The sequence below is a fragment of the Lucilia cuprina genome, chromosome 6 (assembly GCF_022045245.1).
Source record: "Lucilia cuprina isolate Lc7/37 chromosome 6, ASM2204524v1, whole genome shotgun sequence".
NCBI classification, from domain to species: Eukaryota; Metazoa; Arthropoda; class Insecta; order Diptera; family Calliphoridae; genus Lucilia; species Lucilia cuprina.
Genome location: NC_060954.1, coordinates 45,867,266 through 45,883,648, shown reverse-complemented (window position 1 = coordinate 45,883,648; position 16,383 = coordinate 45,867,266). Strand labels below are relative to the sequence as shown.

General features: G+C 30.7%; 3 protein-coding genes across 4 annotated transcripts in view; 1 reads left to right on the top strand and 2 right to left on the bottom strand.

The window, feature by feature from the left end:
• The first annotated feature begins 2,760 nt into the window (after nucleotides 1-2,760).
• LOC111687422 lies at nucleotides 2,761-3,448 on the top strand. The gene is made up of 2 exons (XM_023449863.2): nucleotides 2,761-3,009; nucleotides 3,111-3,448. The coding sequence occupies exons 1-2, from the start codon at nucleotides 2,798-2,800 to the stop codon at nucleotides 3,376-3,378; spliced, it is 480 nt and encodes a 159-aa protein (XP_023305631.2). The 5' UTR covers nucleotides 2,761-2,797; the 3' UTR covers nucleotides 3,379-3,448.
• A 1,285-nt stretch (nucleotides 3,449-4,733) lies between these two features.
• LOC111687413 lies at nucleotides 4,734-6,247 on the bottom strand. The gene is made up of 2 exons (XM_023449853.2): nucleotides 5,743-6,247; nucleotides 4,734-5,681 (listed from the first exon to the last, which is right to left on the bottom strand). Exons 1-2 carry the CDS (start codon nucleotides 6,143-6,145, stop codon nucleotides 4,909-4,911), a joined length of 1,176 nt encoding a protein of 391 aa, XP_023305621.2. The 5' UTR covers nucleotides 6,146-6,247; the 3' UTR covers nucleotides 4,734-4,908.
• Nucleotides 6,248-10,753: 4,506 nt separating this feature from the next.
• The window catches only part of LOC111687415 (cyclic nucleotide-gated cation channel subunit A), an 88,824-nt gene continuing 83,194 nt past the window's right edge, over nucleotides 10,754-16,383 (bottom strand). For both annotated transcript variants that reach the window (XM_046955196.1, XM_023449855.2), the window contains 2 exons: nucleotides 15,510-15,660; nucleotides 10,754-15,249 (listed from right to left, as the gene is read on the bottom strand). In XM_046955196.1, coding sequence (XP_046811152.1) covers nucleotides 15,096-15,249; nucleotides 15,510-15,660 — 305 coding nt within the window. In that variant the 3' untranslated portion in view covers nucleotides 10,754-15,095. The remainder of the gene's footprint in view (nucleotides 15,250-15,509; nucleotides 15,661-16,383) is intronic.

Sequence of the window (16,383 nt, the reverse complement as noted above, 5' to 3'; positions counted from 1 at the left end):
TATAAAAAGAGAGTTCTGCTCGTAAATGAGAGCGAGTGATTTTTTGTTAGTTTTGCAAAAGGACTATAGGGAAATATAATACATAATTCTAATTCAGTTCTAGCTTAGTTCGGTTCTACTTCTCTTTAAGTTCTATTCTAGTTCTGTACTAGTTCTGTTCTAGTTCTGTTCTATTTCTGTTCTATTTCTGTTCTAGTTCTGTTCTAGTCTGTTCTAGTTCTGTGCTAGTTCTGTTCTACTTCTGTTCTATTTCTGTTCTAGTTCTGTTCTACTTCTGTTCTAGTTCTATTTTAGTTCTGTTCTAGTTCTGTTCTAGTTCTGTTTTAGTTCTGCTCTAGTTCTGTTGTAGTTCTGCTCTAGTTCTGTTGTAGTTTTGTTCTAGTTCTGTTCTAGTTCTGTTCTATTTCTGTTCTAGTTCTGTTCTAGTTCTGTTCTAGTTCTGTTCTAGTTCTGTTCTAGTTCTGTTCTAGTTCTGTTCTAGTTCTGTTCTAGTTCTGTTCTAGTTCTGTTCTAGTTCTGTTCTAGTTCTGTTCTAGTTCTGTTCTAGTTCTGTTCTAGTTCTGTTCTAGTTCTGTTCTAGTTCTGTTCTAGTTCAGTTCTAGTTCAGTTCTAGTTTTGTTTTAGTTCTGTTCTTGTTTTTGTTCTTGTTATATTCCTAGACATATGTATGTATGTACAAATCTTTTCCTCAATGAGCACAACTTGTAAAGATAGTGTCTATTTAAAATCCAATTATTTAGAAAAAAAAAAATACATTTTATAATGATTGCCCTCAAAATGTGTAACGAACTGTCTAGAGTATTTGCTATGCAATAATTGTTCAAATTATTTCATTAAAAAATAAGGCATTTCCATCTTTAAAGATTGACAAATAAATATTTGGTTTATTTTTTTTTATTCCAGACATCTTTGATTTATAATGTTGCCATCCAAATACTACTTGTACTGACATGCAAAAAGTAAACAAACTTTCAATTATGAGTTCAAACAGACCCTATAAATTCCAAATGGATTTTATATAAAGTAGAAAAAACAAAAACTATTTAGAACACTACAATCGGTCATTTAGAAATTAATACTAGTACCATGAAAGAAAGGATTTGGTATTTGAAATAAATCAATAAAAATTAGGTCCATTTCTTGCAGGTTTTTTTTTGGAAATTTTTACAGATGTCAAGCAAGATATTATAATTAATATAGAACAATTTTCTAAAAACTGGAAAATACTCATTCTATTGTAAAAATACTAGCAGATTTTTTTCATACCGCCTGCCTTTAGTTCAGGGTACACTTTCTTTGTATGAGTGAAAAAAGCACACATTGAGAAAAACGTTTACGAAATATGAGGAAAATTAAACTAAAAAAAATTCATTAACAAATGGGGGTGAGGTCATTTTTAGTGCAAATTACGCACAATAAAAAATATTTGTATTCAAACTTTAGTGAACTCTCCACTCATAAACAATTAAGTAATTGTTTGAGAAAAATTCGATTCGTATTTAAAGTAAATGATGCTAGACGACTACAGAGATGGGCAATATTTAGATTAACAAGTAGGAATGTTATATTTGGTTAATCTAAATTTTATCTGTAGCAACCATCACAGCATGTGTAGAGTTCATTTCGGGAGGCGTTCTCATTTGTGGACTTATGTGGACTTTTGTGTATTAAAACCAGTCTATATATAGCCTAGTCTATAGTTTAGTCTATAGTCTAGTCCATAGTCTTGTCTATAGTCTAGTCTATAGCCTAGTCCATAGTCTAGTCTATAGTCTAGTCCATAGTCTAGTCTATAGTCTAGTTCATAGTCTAGTCTATAGTCTAGTCAAGTCTATAGTCTAGTCAAGTCTATAGTCTAGTCTACAGTCTAGGCTATAGTCTAGCTTATAGTCTAGACTAGTCTAGTCTATAGTATATGGTCTAGACTATTCTACAGTCTAGTCTGAAGTCTAGTCTATAGTCTAGTCTATAGTCTATAATCTATTCTATGAACTAGTCCATAGTCAAGTCTGTAGTCTAGGCTATATGTTCTAGTGTATATCCTAAAGTCTAGTTTATAGTCTAGAGTATCGATTAGTCCATAGTCTAGTCTATAGTCTAGTCTATAGTCTAGTCTATAGTCTAGTCTATAGTCTAGTCTATAGTCTAGTCTATAGTCTAGTCTATAGTCTAGTCTATAGTCTAGTCTATAGTCTAGTCTATAGTCTAGTCTATAGTCTAGTCTATAGTCTAGTCTATAGTCTAGTCTATAGTCTAGTCTATTGTGTAGTCTAAAGTCTAGTCTACAGTCTATATTATACAATATAGTACAATAGTCGATGGTCTAGTGAACTATCTAGTGAATAAATAGCCTTGTGTATAATCTAGTCTAGTTTGAGGTCTTAACTTTAAATTTTTGAATTTTCGAAATACATAAATTTTGATCATCCGACCCTCTTTTGATATAACTTAGTATATGGTGCAATTATGAGGAATTTATTCTTAACATACCAAAGATTGCCCCAAAGTTAGGACACCAATTTTTTAAATATTTTTGCTTATATTCTGAAATTAATAGCATCTACTGGTACTGGTACTATTTATAAAAAATATAAACAAATAAATTAAGAGCAAATTATTTTAATTGTGTTTTTTAAGAGCAATAAACTCTCTCTCTCTCTCTCTTCACTCATTAGATCATTACATGATTTTGTGCTCCATGCAAGAGATTGATTTAGTTAAATCTAAAAAAACATTGAAATTACTTTGTTTTAGTTTCATTTAGTATTTAATAGATCGTTTAACAAGATCATTGAAAATGGTCGCAATTGAAGAAGAAACATGTATAGAAGTTATATTACCAGGCCCACCACAACCCCTCATCAAACCGATTGAATTGAAAAACATTGGATTTCTACAAAAACATCCCACCTATATTAATTGTCCAGCATGTTTGGCGGAATCAATGAGTGTAGTGCGTCTGGAAGTTGTAACATGTTGGCAAAAGTTTTTAAAAATTACCAATATGTGGTAAGTAGATTTTTGTCAATTGCACTGATGTAATATCTTAACTATCTCAAAATGTTCAACATTTCATGGCAAAATTTTGATTTGATCTCTTCACTTCCTAGCAAAACTTCAGAAAGTCGCTATGACATCAATCATTATTGCATTATTTGTGGTTGCTTTATCGGTCGTTATGTATCGATTGGTTGCGGTGAGCGTTGCATATCGAAACGTGCCCGCAAGAAGGCTGCTCACGATGCCATGACTTTGAAAGTTAAACCGCGCGATTGTGCGGAACACATGCAGAAAGCAAGGGAAAGAGTAAAAGAAAATCGTGCCAAGGAAAAGGCAAAAAAGTCGGAGGAGAAAAAAGAAACGAATGAAAAGAAATAAGATCGAATATTATTTGTAAGATATGAGAAATTTGTTGTAAAATAAACCTAAATTTTATAGATCAATATAAGATATTTTAATTAGTTTATTTTATATGCCCAACTTTTATGCGGTGGTAATATTTGTCAAAACTTTGTGTAGAATAGTACGGATGACATCGTCTAAATGCAATATGTAATGAAACCATCACACAGTGAGAGAAACTACGGATGTAAAATTTGATAGTCGTATGACTGTAGTTAGTTGGTTAGATAGCTAGTTAACTAGTTAGTTAGTTAATTAGTTAGTTAGTTAGTTAATTAGTTAGTTAGTTAGTTAGTTAGTTAGTTAGTTAGTTAGTTAGTTAGGTAGGTAGGTAGGTAGGTAGGTAGGTAGGTAGTTAGTTAGTTAGTTACTTAGTTAGTTAGCAAGTTAGCAAGATAGTTAGCAAGAAAGTTAGCAAGTTAGTGAGTGAGTGAGTTTCTTAGTTAGTAAGTAAGTTAGTTAGTTAGTTAGTTAGTTAGTTAGTTAGTTAGTTAGTTAGTTAGTTAGTTAGTTAGTTAGTTAGTTAGTTAGTTAGTTAGTTAGTTAGTTAGTTAGTTAGTTAGTTAGTTAGTTAGTTAGTTAGTTAGTTAGTTAGTTAGTTAGTTAGTTAGTTAGTTAGTTAGTTAGTTAGTTAGTTAGTTAGTTAGTTAGTTAGTTAGTTAGTTAGTTAGTTAGTAAGTAAGTAAGTAAGTAAGTTAGTTAGTTAGTTAGTCTGGTAGTTAGCTAGTTAGTTAGTTACTTAGTTAGTTAGTTAGTTAGTTACTTAGTTAATTACTTAGTTAATTACTTAGTTAATTAGTTAATGAGTTTCTTAGTTAGTTAGTTAGTTAGTTAGTTAGTTAGTTAGTCAGTTAATTCGTTCGTCAGTTAGTTAGCTAGTTAGTTAGTTAGCTACATAGTTAATTAGTGAGTGAGTTTCTTAGTGAGTGAGTTTCTTAGTTAGTTAGTTATTTAGTTAGTTAGTTAGTTAGTTAGTTAGTTAGTTAGTTAGTTAGTTAGCTAGTTAGTTAGCTAGTTAGTTAATTATTTAGTTATTTATTTAGTTAGTTAGTTAGTTACTTAGTTAGTTAGCAAGTTAGTTAACATGTTAGTGAGTGAGTTTCTTAGTTAGTAAGTTAGTTAGTTAGTCAGTTAATTCGTTCGTCAGTTAGTTAGCTAGTTAGTTAGTTAGTTAGTTAGTTAGTTACATAGTTATTTAGTGAGTGAGTTTCTTAGTGAGTGAGTTTCTTAGTTTCTTAGTTATTTAGTTAGTTAGTTAGTTAGTTAGTTAGTTAGTTAGTTAGTTAGTTAGTTAGTTAGCTAGTTAGTTAGTTAAATCGCATTAATTTTTCATTGCAAATTTTATTTAATTTTTACAAACGTGTATTCACAACGAACACTTTCGAACATTTCTGTTAATTTTTACACAAAAGTATAACAGCAACTGTAAAAAGTTTAACATACCACAAAAAGCTCTAGTACACTAAAAGCTTTCAGCATGTAATTTTACATTTACATTTAGTCAATTCAAGCACTCTTAACAACCGTTTTTCTATTTGCTTTGTCATTAGATGGCGCTTTTTGATTTTGTCTATAGGAACCATTACGTTTCGTTGAATTTGGGGAATCTGACGGATTGGTTAAAGCATCTAAATCGATACCTGCTAAAGAACCGTATTTTTTAAATTTCTGCAAGCGTGCCACCACATCGGGTGATAGTTCTTTACCATCTACGACAATGGAGGGTAAACGTTTCACATTAGCACTATCATCACCCGCAGAACTGGGAGGTGGTGATTCATTATCCAATAGTTTTTCAGCTTTTTCATTTGCAACACTGTTATCATCCTTGACAAAACACTGATCATTTGGATCGACTGTAATATACAAACGATTGGGTTGTACACAATTCGTATTGCGATCATATAAACCGAGGAATGTTTTACAATTTGCACAGTGTAGATAATCCTGACTTGGTCCCTGCAATAGCCAGGGTAGGAAACAAAATGGCCAACAACTTAAAAGGCAACAGGCGGCACATTCATTGTTAGAAAAACGCTGTGCTTTTGTTTTTATCAATGGACGTTTGTTGCAGCCACATTTGGGACAATAAATAGTACCATCTGCGGGACACCATTTTTCAATAGAAGTGCAATATAGGTTGCGTTGAAATGGTTGCTGTAGGACCTGCTCATTTACAGTTGAAGGAGTATTTAGTCTATAACGTCGTGTATAGACAACTTCAGCATTTGGATTACGAGGACAATATTCACACTCCTTTATTTCTGGATACTTTTCTACTATAAATGAAAAGATTTAAAATTTATATATTTTTTTTTAATCTTTTTTGTGAAAACTTACATATTTCAGATGTTACAGCATAATGTGTCACAAATGGTCTAGGCCATTGTTTTTCTCTTTCCTCATCCTCTGTATTCACGTAACTGACATTTTGATCTGCGTTGTATGGTTGACATTTGTCTACATTACAATCCTCATCGGAGCACTCACAACATTGCTTAATTTCATTGTCAGGCTCTGTCTGACCTTTATATCTATTAACTGGGGAATTTTGATTTCGCTTAGTTGTTTCCTCAAGATATGATCTTTTTCGTTTAGTATCTGTATCTACAACATCGACTTCGGGATGATCTGTGCGTATGTGTTCCAATAAAGCTGCTGTATCATATCGCGAACATTTTAATATTTTGCCACATTTTAAACATCGTACTAAATTAATTTCTTTAGAATCTGGTGAACTCATTTTCTTGACATATTGCTTTGAGTGTTTTTTCTTTAAAGTAAATATTTTTAATTCTTTGAAATTAAAATAGAAAATTATTATTTATGTTTTTAATTTCGATCAGTAAACACCAAATGGTTTTTTATTTAAATGACAGAGTGTTTCAGAGATACACAACTGATATACAAAGCATGCTGCTAAAATTGTAGGTCTTATCTAACAAACCAACCATTCGGAGTCGATCTAGCCATGTCCGTCTGTCTGTCTATCCGTCTGTCTGTCTATCCGTCTGTCTGTCTGTGTTTATGAATGTCGAAGTGCTTTACGTGAGTACCAGGCGTATTGCCCTATATTACGGTGGTACTTTTTCAACCACTGCATGAGTAAAAAAACGAATCACCACTGTCCCTTTGTGTATCTTACACGCAGGTTGCAATTTTTGTACATGGATTGAGCCGGTCCATGTACAAGCACTTTGCTCGAGTACTTGAGCTATCTAATCTATGACCATTTCTGCCCCGCTGCTTAACTTCCGAGATGTAAAACATAACTTCCGTTTAAATCACGCAGATTGGATAACTTCCGTTTCCAACCACGCAGATTGGATGGCCTCTGTTGATTTGGAAACAGCACCTAGAGAGGTAACCGGTCGATCGAAGTACGAATCCATCAAATAAGCCGATACTTTGTTTTTACTCACAGGGACACACTGTGGTAATTCCGATATGAACAAAGTATACTCTGAACATATGTGGGCAAGGAACGAAAAATAAATGTTATTATTTGTATATGATAGCTTTCATCCATCGACAGACAACCCAGCACATATCTCATTTATACGACACATTTTTTATAGGTAGACGGATGGGTGAGGCCCGCCATACCCCACAGTCATCTCGTACCATATACAATTAATACCAACTTATTTTCAACGCTTAGTCCCGCAGTCACTCCTCTGTGGAGTATCTGTTGTTTCGGCAACAGCACGGAACTTCTTCCCAAATATTGACTTTACCTTACATTACAGTCTTTTAACCGCCACTTACTCTTCTCGCGAATTTCGTGTTTAAACCATAGCCACTACGTGGATCCCGAAAAAACCTCAACCAACTGACCAGCCAGGACATAGACCTGCGGGCAACTGGCCACCCTTAGTACCAGATTATGTCTGGTTCGACCTCTTTTCAATTCTCTTTTCAGGCAGTAGACTGTAACCCATAGTCCCGGCCAGACTAGAGGTATACCACGGGATTGCAATAACACCAAGATGGGGACTTCACCAATCGGCCCATAAATAACGAAGATGTGAATAAAAATCCGAGACCACCTCTGAAATTTCATCAAAAATTTACATTTTTCGTGTACGCTTATGCAGAAACGATAAACAATATAAAATAAAACAAAGTATCAAACGGTATATATATTCGGCACAACAAAATATAGAACTCTTACTTGTTTTTAACAATATTTTGTTAAGAAGCCTTTAGGACTACCGTGACTATGAGCGATATTTATTATGAAAATCGTCTATAACTCATACGCCTTAAAAAGTAATAATGTTAGGTGGAGTTTTTTCTACTTTTATATGAATTTTGTGCTGTTGGCATATTAGTCAAATCAAAAAGTTTTGAAAAAATTGTGCAAATGTATTTATAATCTAAATGTTAAATAATTTAAAGAAGTTTTTTTGGAATACCATGAGTATGACTGATCTTTTTTATAAAAATGTTATATAGCTCATACGCCTTTTAAAGTAATGATGTAAAGTGGAGTTTTATTCGAATCTTAAGCAGTAGGTTTATTAGCTAATTCGAATAATATTGGAGAATTTCCTTTCAGGAAGACTTCAGAAATTCCATGAGTATGAGTGATATTTTTTTTGTAAAAATGTTGTATAACTCATACGCCTCAAAAAGTAATGTTGTTACGTCGATTTTTTTTTTTACTTTTATACTATTTGGCCCTTAAACAAAACATTTTATTCTTGTTATTGTTACTTCTTGTTACTGATTTAGAAGAAGAATTAATGAAGATTTGGATTAAGAAGATATCCTCCCGCAGACAAACGAAGGGACTGAAATTAATCGACTGCTTTATCTACATTTATCTAGAATTTATATACACTTTGTGATTATGGAAATTACAAACAGAATATCTATGGAGTACCTTTGGTAGCATTTAAACTCGATGATCTTTTTAAGTCTTAGTGTGATTACAATCCAGACGGGAAAGGTGATACCAGTACCTCCAGTGTGTTGGGATTTTGATTTAGTTGTCAGATATATGCTCGGCGTTTGCTTGAAATGATTTTATCTGTGGTTGTATCAGAGAAGGTTATCATCTAGTCTTCAGGGTACATTTGGTGGATGTAACGTTAACCTAAGCTCACGGGAAAGGAATGTTATTTATAAGACTGTTACACGGTGATAGATGAAAGGATATGCAGGCATCACCTGCACGTATACCTAGTATACATGCGTCGGACGTTTCTTCAATGTACGCCGAGAATAAATGAGAAGTGTGTTGGGTCGTAACAAACAAACACACAAACTAACCAACCAACTAACTCACTAACTCACTAACTAAGTAACTAACTAAGTAACTAACTAACTAACTAACTAACTAACTAACTAACTAACTAACTAACTAACTAACTAACTAACTAACTAACTAACTAACTAACAAACTAACAAACTAACAAACTAACAAACTAACAAACTAACAAACTAACAAACTAACAAACTAACAAACTAACAAACTAACAAACTAACAAACTAACAAACTAACAAACTAACAAACTAACAAACTAAAACTAAAACTAACAAACTAACAAACTAACAAACTAACAAACTAACAAACTAACAAACTAACAAACTAACAAACTAACAAACTAACAAACTAACAAACTAACAAACTAACAAACTAACAAACTAACAAACTAACAAACTAACAAACTAACAAACTAACAAACTAACAAACTAACAAACTAACAAACTAACAAACTAACAAACTAACAAACTAACAAACTAACAAACTAACAAACTAACAAACTAACAAACTAACAAACTAACAAACTAACAAACTAACAAACTAACAAACTAACAAACTAACAAACTAACAAACTAACAAACTAACAAACTAACAAACTAACAAACTAACAAACTAACTCACTAACTCACTAACAAACTAACTAACAAACTAACTAACTAACTAACTAACTAACTAACTAACTAACTAACTAACTAACTAACTAACTAACTAACTTACTAACTAACTAACTAACTAACTAACTAACTAACTAACTAACTAACTAACTAACTAACTAACTAACTAACTTACTAACTAACCAACTAACTAACTAACTAACTAACTTACTAACCAACTAACTAACTGACTAACTAACTAGCAAACTAACTAACTATTGACGTAACTCCTTTGAGTTAAGAGATGTAAGACCTTCAAAATTAGTTTTAAAAACTTTGTACGATCATTATTTGTTTGACAAATCCTAGCAATAGTCATCTTTGTTCTTACCTCATAACAAGCATTTCTATTTAACACTTTAGAAAATGATGTTCCTATAAATATGTAATAAATATATTATTTAATATTAATTTTTGTTTAAAAATTATTTTATTTATTTAAATTAATTTAATCAGTATAGCCTAGTTTTAAACTTAAATTATTTTTTCGTTAATTTTTTTAATATAATTTTCATAATTATTTTTAAAAAATATTTTTTCATTTATAATTAATATATATTTTTTATGGCTGTTAACATATTTTATGTACAAATTAATCCGATATGTTCCCACTAGTTGTTCTTTTGTTTTTTTTCTATATATATTTTATTAATCTTTTGGTCTATTTTAATAGTTTCGTTATTAAGATATTCATATACATATGTGTATAAATCCTTCCATGCAGGTACCTTCCATTCCAATATTATTTTGCTAAAAATTAACAACAATTTCATTTAGTTAGCAAACTAACGAACATCTTTAGACATTTCTCGAACAAGTTCTATTTTCATTGACTTTTTTTGTTTTGAAAATCTGTTGGTTCAATCTGTAAGATCCTTTTAGCATAAGTTTTTCAAAAATAAAATTTTTATTTTAATAAATTTTGCCTAAAGTGGGAATTTTGGCATATTTTTATTTATACTTAATAAAGATATTTTGTTTATAGTAATTTACTAAAGTAATTTATATATTTTAGAAACTATTTATATTTTTTATTTATATAACTTATACATAAGTTTAACTTTTCTTTAAATCAAATAATATTTTCATATTAAACACCCTGGCTGCTGTATTTTTCAATAAATTTATAGGTTTTTTTTCGTTAATATTAGTATAACTTTTAAAAATAATACTTTTTTTGAATATATAATTAATACTAATTTAATAAACAACTTATAAAATATTTAATTCTAGTGTTTAGTTTTTTTTTAGAAAAATATGTTTTTTTTCAATATTTTTTTATATTACTTGAGGCACATTTATTTGTTTTCTTTAGAAACTCTTAGAAATAATTATGTTTAAATTTTATATTTATTTTATTATTAAAAAAAAAATTAAAAATTTATTAAGTTAAGTTCAATGTTAACATTTATATATGTTTGTGTTTGTTTATTTATTTAATTTTTTATTTCTTTAGAATTTTTAAGATTTTTTCAAGATATAGAGTTTTGACTTAAATTTTAAGAAATTTTCCTAATATTCTTATTATAGTTATTGTGGTTTAGGTTTATTAAGTAATTATATCATTACAAAGACCGACAAATTTTTAACTCAAAGACCATAGTATGCTTTTCTTAATAAGTTAGTCCCGCCTTAGAATTCTCTCCATCAAATTTGAAGTTTGAGATATCGTGTCCTATGGTCTGAAAAACCACATGCTTTGGTCTTTATAAGAGACGTTATAACAGCTCGAAGACAACTTTATTTATAAAATGTTTTATATCATCTGAAAGTTTATTATGTTAACTTTTAAATAACTTGTATATCTTCTTTGTTTTTCGAGATACATTCACCTAAAGCTGTATATAACAATAAATTCTGTATTTTGTCGTACACTCGAATTTATTACATTATTCCCTATGAATATACCTTTTAAATTGTTTTAAACTCACATATAAGTAATTGCTGAGATATCATCCGTGAAAGTGGACTGACGGACGGACATTATCAAGTTGATATGGATCCTATATTTTTATACATTATAAACAGTATTTGCACAGTATAATATTCCCACGCAGTGTAGTAGTTCAACCATGAAACTTTGGGTGAAGAAGAAAGAAGATATATCGGATGTAAAGCATATTTTTCATAGTTTATAAAACGGACCTTCAGATTGCATTTTTTCAAATTACAGGACACGATATCTCAAATCACAGATGTGATGGGAAAAATCTGAGTTCCTATGAAAATATCTTTTGAATTCTCTCTTGTAGTCGCTGAGATGTCATTCGTAAAAGTTACAGACATTGTTAAGTCGAATGAGAAAGTGTTAGGTGTTAGCTGATAATTGTTTAAGTTGAAGGACGGACAGACATCGTTAAGTCGAATAACGTTTCTCAAATTACAGGCACGATATCTCAAAACACAGATGTTGTGGGGAAAATTTAAGTTTTAAAATCTCTTGTAGTTGCTGAGATATCATTCGTTAAAGCTACAGGACGGACAGACATCATTAATACGATTTATAACGAAGAAAGTGATTTTAAGTCGATTACAACATCGTCAGATAGATGTGGATCCTATATTTTTGCTTATTATAAACAATATTCACAAATCATAATACTCTTTACGCCAAAGCTTAAAAACCATAAACCATGAGTTTTCTAGCTTAAGATGAAGGTATCTCGAAGAAGAAAGAAGACATGCTAGATGGAAAAGTTCTATTTTAAAATTGATAAACTGGACTTTCAGAGGGCATACAAAATTTTACCAATAAAGTTGGTGTGGCACCACAAATGGTGTTTTCTCAAATTACAGGACACCAAATCCCAGATGTGATGGAGAAAATCTGAAGGTCTATGAAAATATATTTGGAATTGTTATAAAATCTGTTGTAGTTAACATTCGTTGAAGGACAGACATCGTTAAGTCACATCAGAAAATGATTACAACATAGTAAGTTGGGTGTGGATGCAATTTTTTCGTTTAAAAGTAGTATATGGTATAAAAACCAAAAACCATGAGTTTTCACGAAGAAAATATCTGAGAAAATCTATTTTAAAGTTGATGGAATGGACTTTCTGATGGCATATGCAGTTTGACTAATAAAATTGTCTTGGCGCTGTTATAACGTTTTAAAAAAGAGGATGCTGTAAATATTAAGGAATCAAAAACTCTTAATGCACTGGGCATGAAAATACAGCGCGATGTCCCATGGACTAAACAAATTTTCCAACTGTCCAAAGAAGCATTGAAGTGTCTTAGTTTTTTGAAACGGTATAAAACGTACTTCACTCCATCTGACCTAGAGATTATACTCTTAAAAGTTGTTTTTTCTGTTGTTCTTCCGATATTTTGGAGAAATGATTATTACTTTCTACTAATATGCCACCATCTGGTTGACTCAAATTTATATCTTTTGGGTCAATCATCACATTATTGTCCCATAGTATTCTAGAGTGTAGACACTTGAACTTTTTAAATTTTAGTTCCATTAAACATAGCTGACTCCTATTCGTATGTTTTTTGGTATTTCGTCACAAATAAAGTCTTTGTAATCGAGAATGAGGACAGTCATCACTTTAATGTCCCCTTTGTAAGCGAGAGCGGAGGCAATCGTCTCTTTACTGTCTCCAAGTAATCTAAAGATTAGACTCTTAAAAGTTGTTTTCGTTTTATTGAACTTCCAAAGGTAGTTATTTTACCCATCTTTTGTAGAAATGATTGTTACTTTCTATTAATATGGTTGACTCCAATTTATATCTTTTGGGTCAATCGTCACAATGATGTCCCATAGTATACTAGAGTGTAGAGTGACGATTGACTGGTTGGTCACCTAGGTAGTCAGGTGGCTAGGGGCCACCACAAGTGGTAAGTTAAGTGGTACGTTCGGGACTGTTCCGTCGAACTGCTGCGTCTATATTTTCATGTTTAAAAGATTCTAAAGTTTATACAATAGATTCATTATTTTAAAATTTTTAAACTTTTGGTAAAGTTTCACATGTCTTGGTAAAAATATTTTTAATTTATAATAACAAATTACTTTTAAAAAGTGTATCATTTAACAGTCTGTAGTAAAAGTAAATATACATGAAATTTTTAAATTCTACAACATTACCTACGGAATAATGTTGTTAGACGAAAGACATGCGTTCGATACGGAATAATGTTGTAAGACGAAAGACGTGCGTTCGATTCCTACCAGAGACATCTGAGAAAGGAATGAAACAATGGATATATTCTTGGGAAATTTGATCAAAAGATTTTGGATTATAAAAAAACTTGTTTGTGTCGAATTTCATTAATATACTTGTATTATTAGGACCGCTAAAATCCTTAAATGGGGGTTAGGGTCAATCAAACTAAATTAAGGGAGAGCTTTTACCGTTAAAGACCTGTTGTGTTTTTGACACACAAAAGCCACGGCTAGACCAACTTATAATATACTAACAATATATGTATAACAATGTCCATTCTCAATTTTTATTTTATTAAAAAAGAACTTTATCTGAAACTCTTATCTGCCTAAAAGTCTTATAGACATCGGAAATAATTGAAATAATGAAATTTCCTTGTTAATTAATATATAACTGACTTTCAGATTCGATTAGAGCGTATCTGACTAATCATCCTATCTTGTACATTAAGTACAGATAGGAATTTATTAAATTAGATCCAAGTCTAGTGAAAATATTTACAATAAAGCCGTCTTTACACGATCACACAAGTAATATGATCTGTCAAAATTTTGTGTAGATAAGTACGGATGGGATCGTCTAAATGCAATATATAATGAAGCCATCACATATTGAGAGAGAATACGGATGGAAAATTTGATAATTGTATGGCTCTCTTCATTTTTTTTTAAATAATTCAAAAAACCAAGCAGTTCGCATTAGATCAGAGGTGTATGTGTATGTAATCACATACAAAAAAGTGAAACAGCTGTTTCCATCTTACTTTGTTATTGTTTTATACCATTTATTATATTTTTCGTTATACGGACGGGATTTCATTTTATTTTTTCATTAGACCTTACTTACGTAAAGTGTGATCGTGTAAAGTGCCCTTAAGTGGTATTTTTTCAACCATAGCGGTCCTCACTGGATTCTAGAACACATCATCTTTAGAAAATGACTTAAACGTCTCTAATTGTCTCATAACCATTAGTAAAGCGATGAAAGCAAAAGACCCTCCACGAAGATAATAAATTTTCTTAAATACATTGTAACTAACATGGTTTTAAAAAAATTCCATAGGACTCAGAATGTGTTGCATTAAAATATTTATATATCGTGGGAAATCTTCTTAAAATTAGCGACTTTGATATAAAAATCAAATTTAGTTTCACCAATTTAGTTTTCTAAATACTTAAGGTATAAAATAAATCATGTTGAAATTTTAAAAGTCCATAGTCATTAAACTTTTTCAAAAACGTACGCAAACTTTTAGCATTAACTGTACCACCCAATACTTAAGTACACACTGTTTATACATAGATTAACATATTTAATTCTCCCATAGAGATATTTGCCAGTAGGTATATACAAATGTTTTAACATTAATGGCCAATTAGTTTTCATAAATTTCTGATGAAACCTCGTTGTTTTTGTATTTAGTTCTATATTCTTTTTAATGGAACTAAAGAGGGGCGGGCAAGTGTTACTAACTTAAATTATTTTGTTTTGACCATTTTGCGTAATTAAGTACTTTTATAATTTACATTTCTTCTATACATACATATGTATGTATTTAGTATGTATTTTGTTGTTTTAGATATTTTCAACTTCTTACAAAGTATTCTGTTTATTGTTATCGATTGATTTTGAAGCGGTCACTGGTCTTGGCCTTGGACGTTTTTTCGGTTGCAATGAATATAGTCGACCACTACGTGGTGGCCTTGCATGCTGTTCAGTCAGGGAGTTGTTATGTGTTAATTGGTAACTGAAATTAAATAGAAAGAAAATATTAGTAAAAAGAAAACGAAAATATGTACATATAAAAGTCAATTAGTTTATGATTATAATGTAATTAAAAATGGCATAGATATGCTAGTCTGTGTGTGTGTGTGCGTGTGTGTGTGCATATGTGGGTTGTGTCAAGTACTTAAGAATTTGGTAATTTACACCAACAGATAACTCTGCTCAAACCACAATGTCATCGTGTCACCGCAGTAACTTTTCTTTTCCTCTTACTTCACTTACTTTAATTCTAGTTTTGCAAGACGTTGTTTCATTTTAGCTTGACTTGCTGTGTATTCAGCTAATAGACGTGCCAGTCTCATGTTAAGATTTTCCACAGAAACTTCTAATTTTTCAATGCCACTTTCTATGCTGTCATGGACGCGTTGTGAATCTATAAAATGTTTTTTAATGGTTTATTTTAGTTATATAGTTTTATATTTTGGGAGAAAAAGATATAAAAATATAAGATAATAAGAAATTAATACACTTCATTTAGCATCAGCGAATTTGAAACATGTTATACAATTTTGATCACGTTTGCAATATGATGAAATGGGCGAAATATGGACCAAGATTGTAAAGAAGGAATAAGTTATGTATAGAAGGAAAATCTGAAGCCTATGGTGAACGATAGTTGAGCATTTACTAAGGTGACCAACATCGAACTAAATAACTAAATAACAATGAAACGAAGTAGCTAGCTAACTAACTAACGAACGAACTACTAACTAACTAACTAACTAACTAACTAACTAACTAACTAACTAACTAACTAACTAACTAACTAACTAACTAACTAACTAACTAACTAACTAACTAACTAACTAACTAACTAACTAAATATCTAATTAACTAACGAACTAACTAACGAACTAACTAACTAACTAACTAACTAACTAACTAACTAACTAACTAACTAACTAACTAACTAACTAACTAACTAACTAAATATCTAATTAACTAACGAACTAACTAACTAACGAACTAACTAACTAACTAACTAACGAACTAACTAACTAACTAACTAACTAACTAACTAACTAACTAACTAACTAACTAACTAACTAACTAACTAACTACCTAACTAACTAACTAACTAACTAACTAACTAACT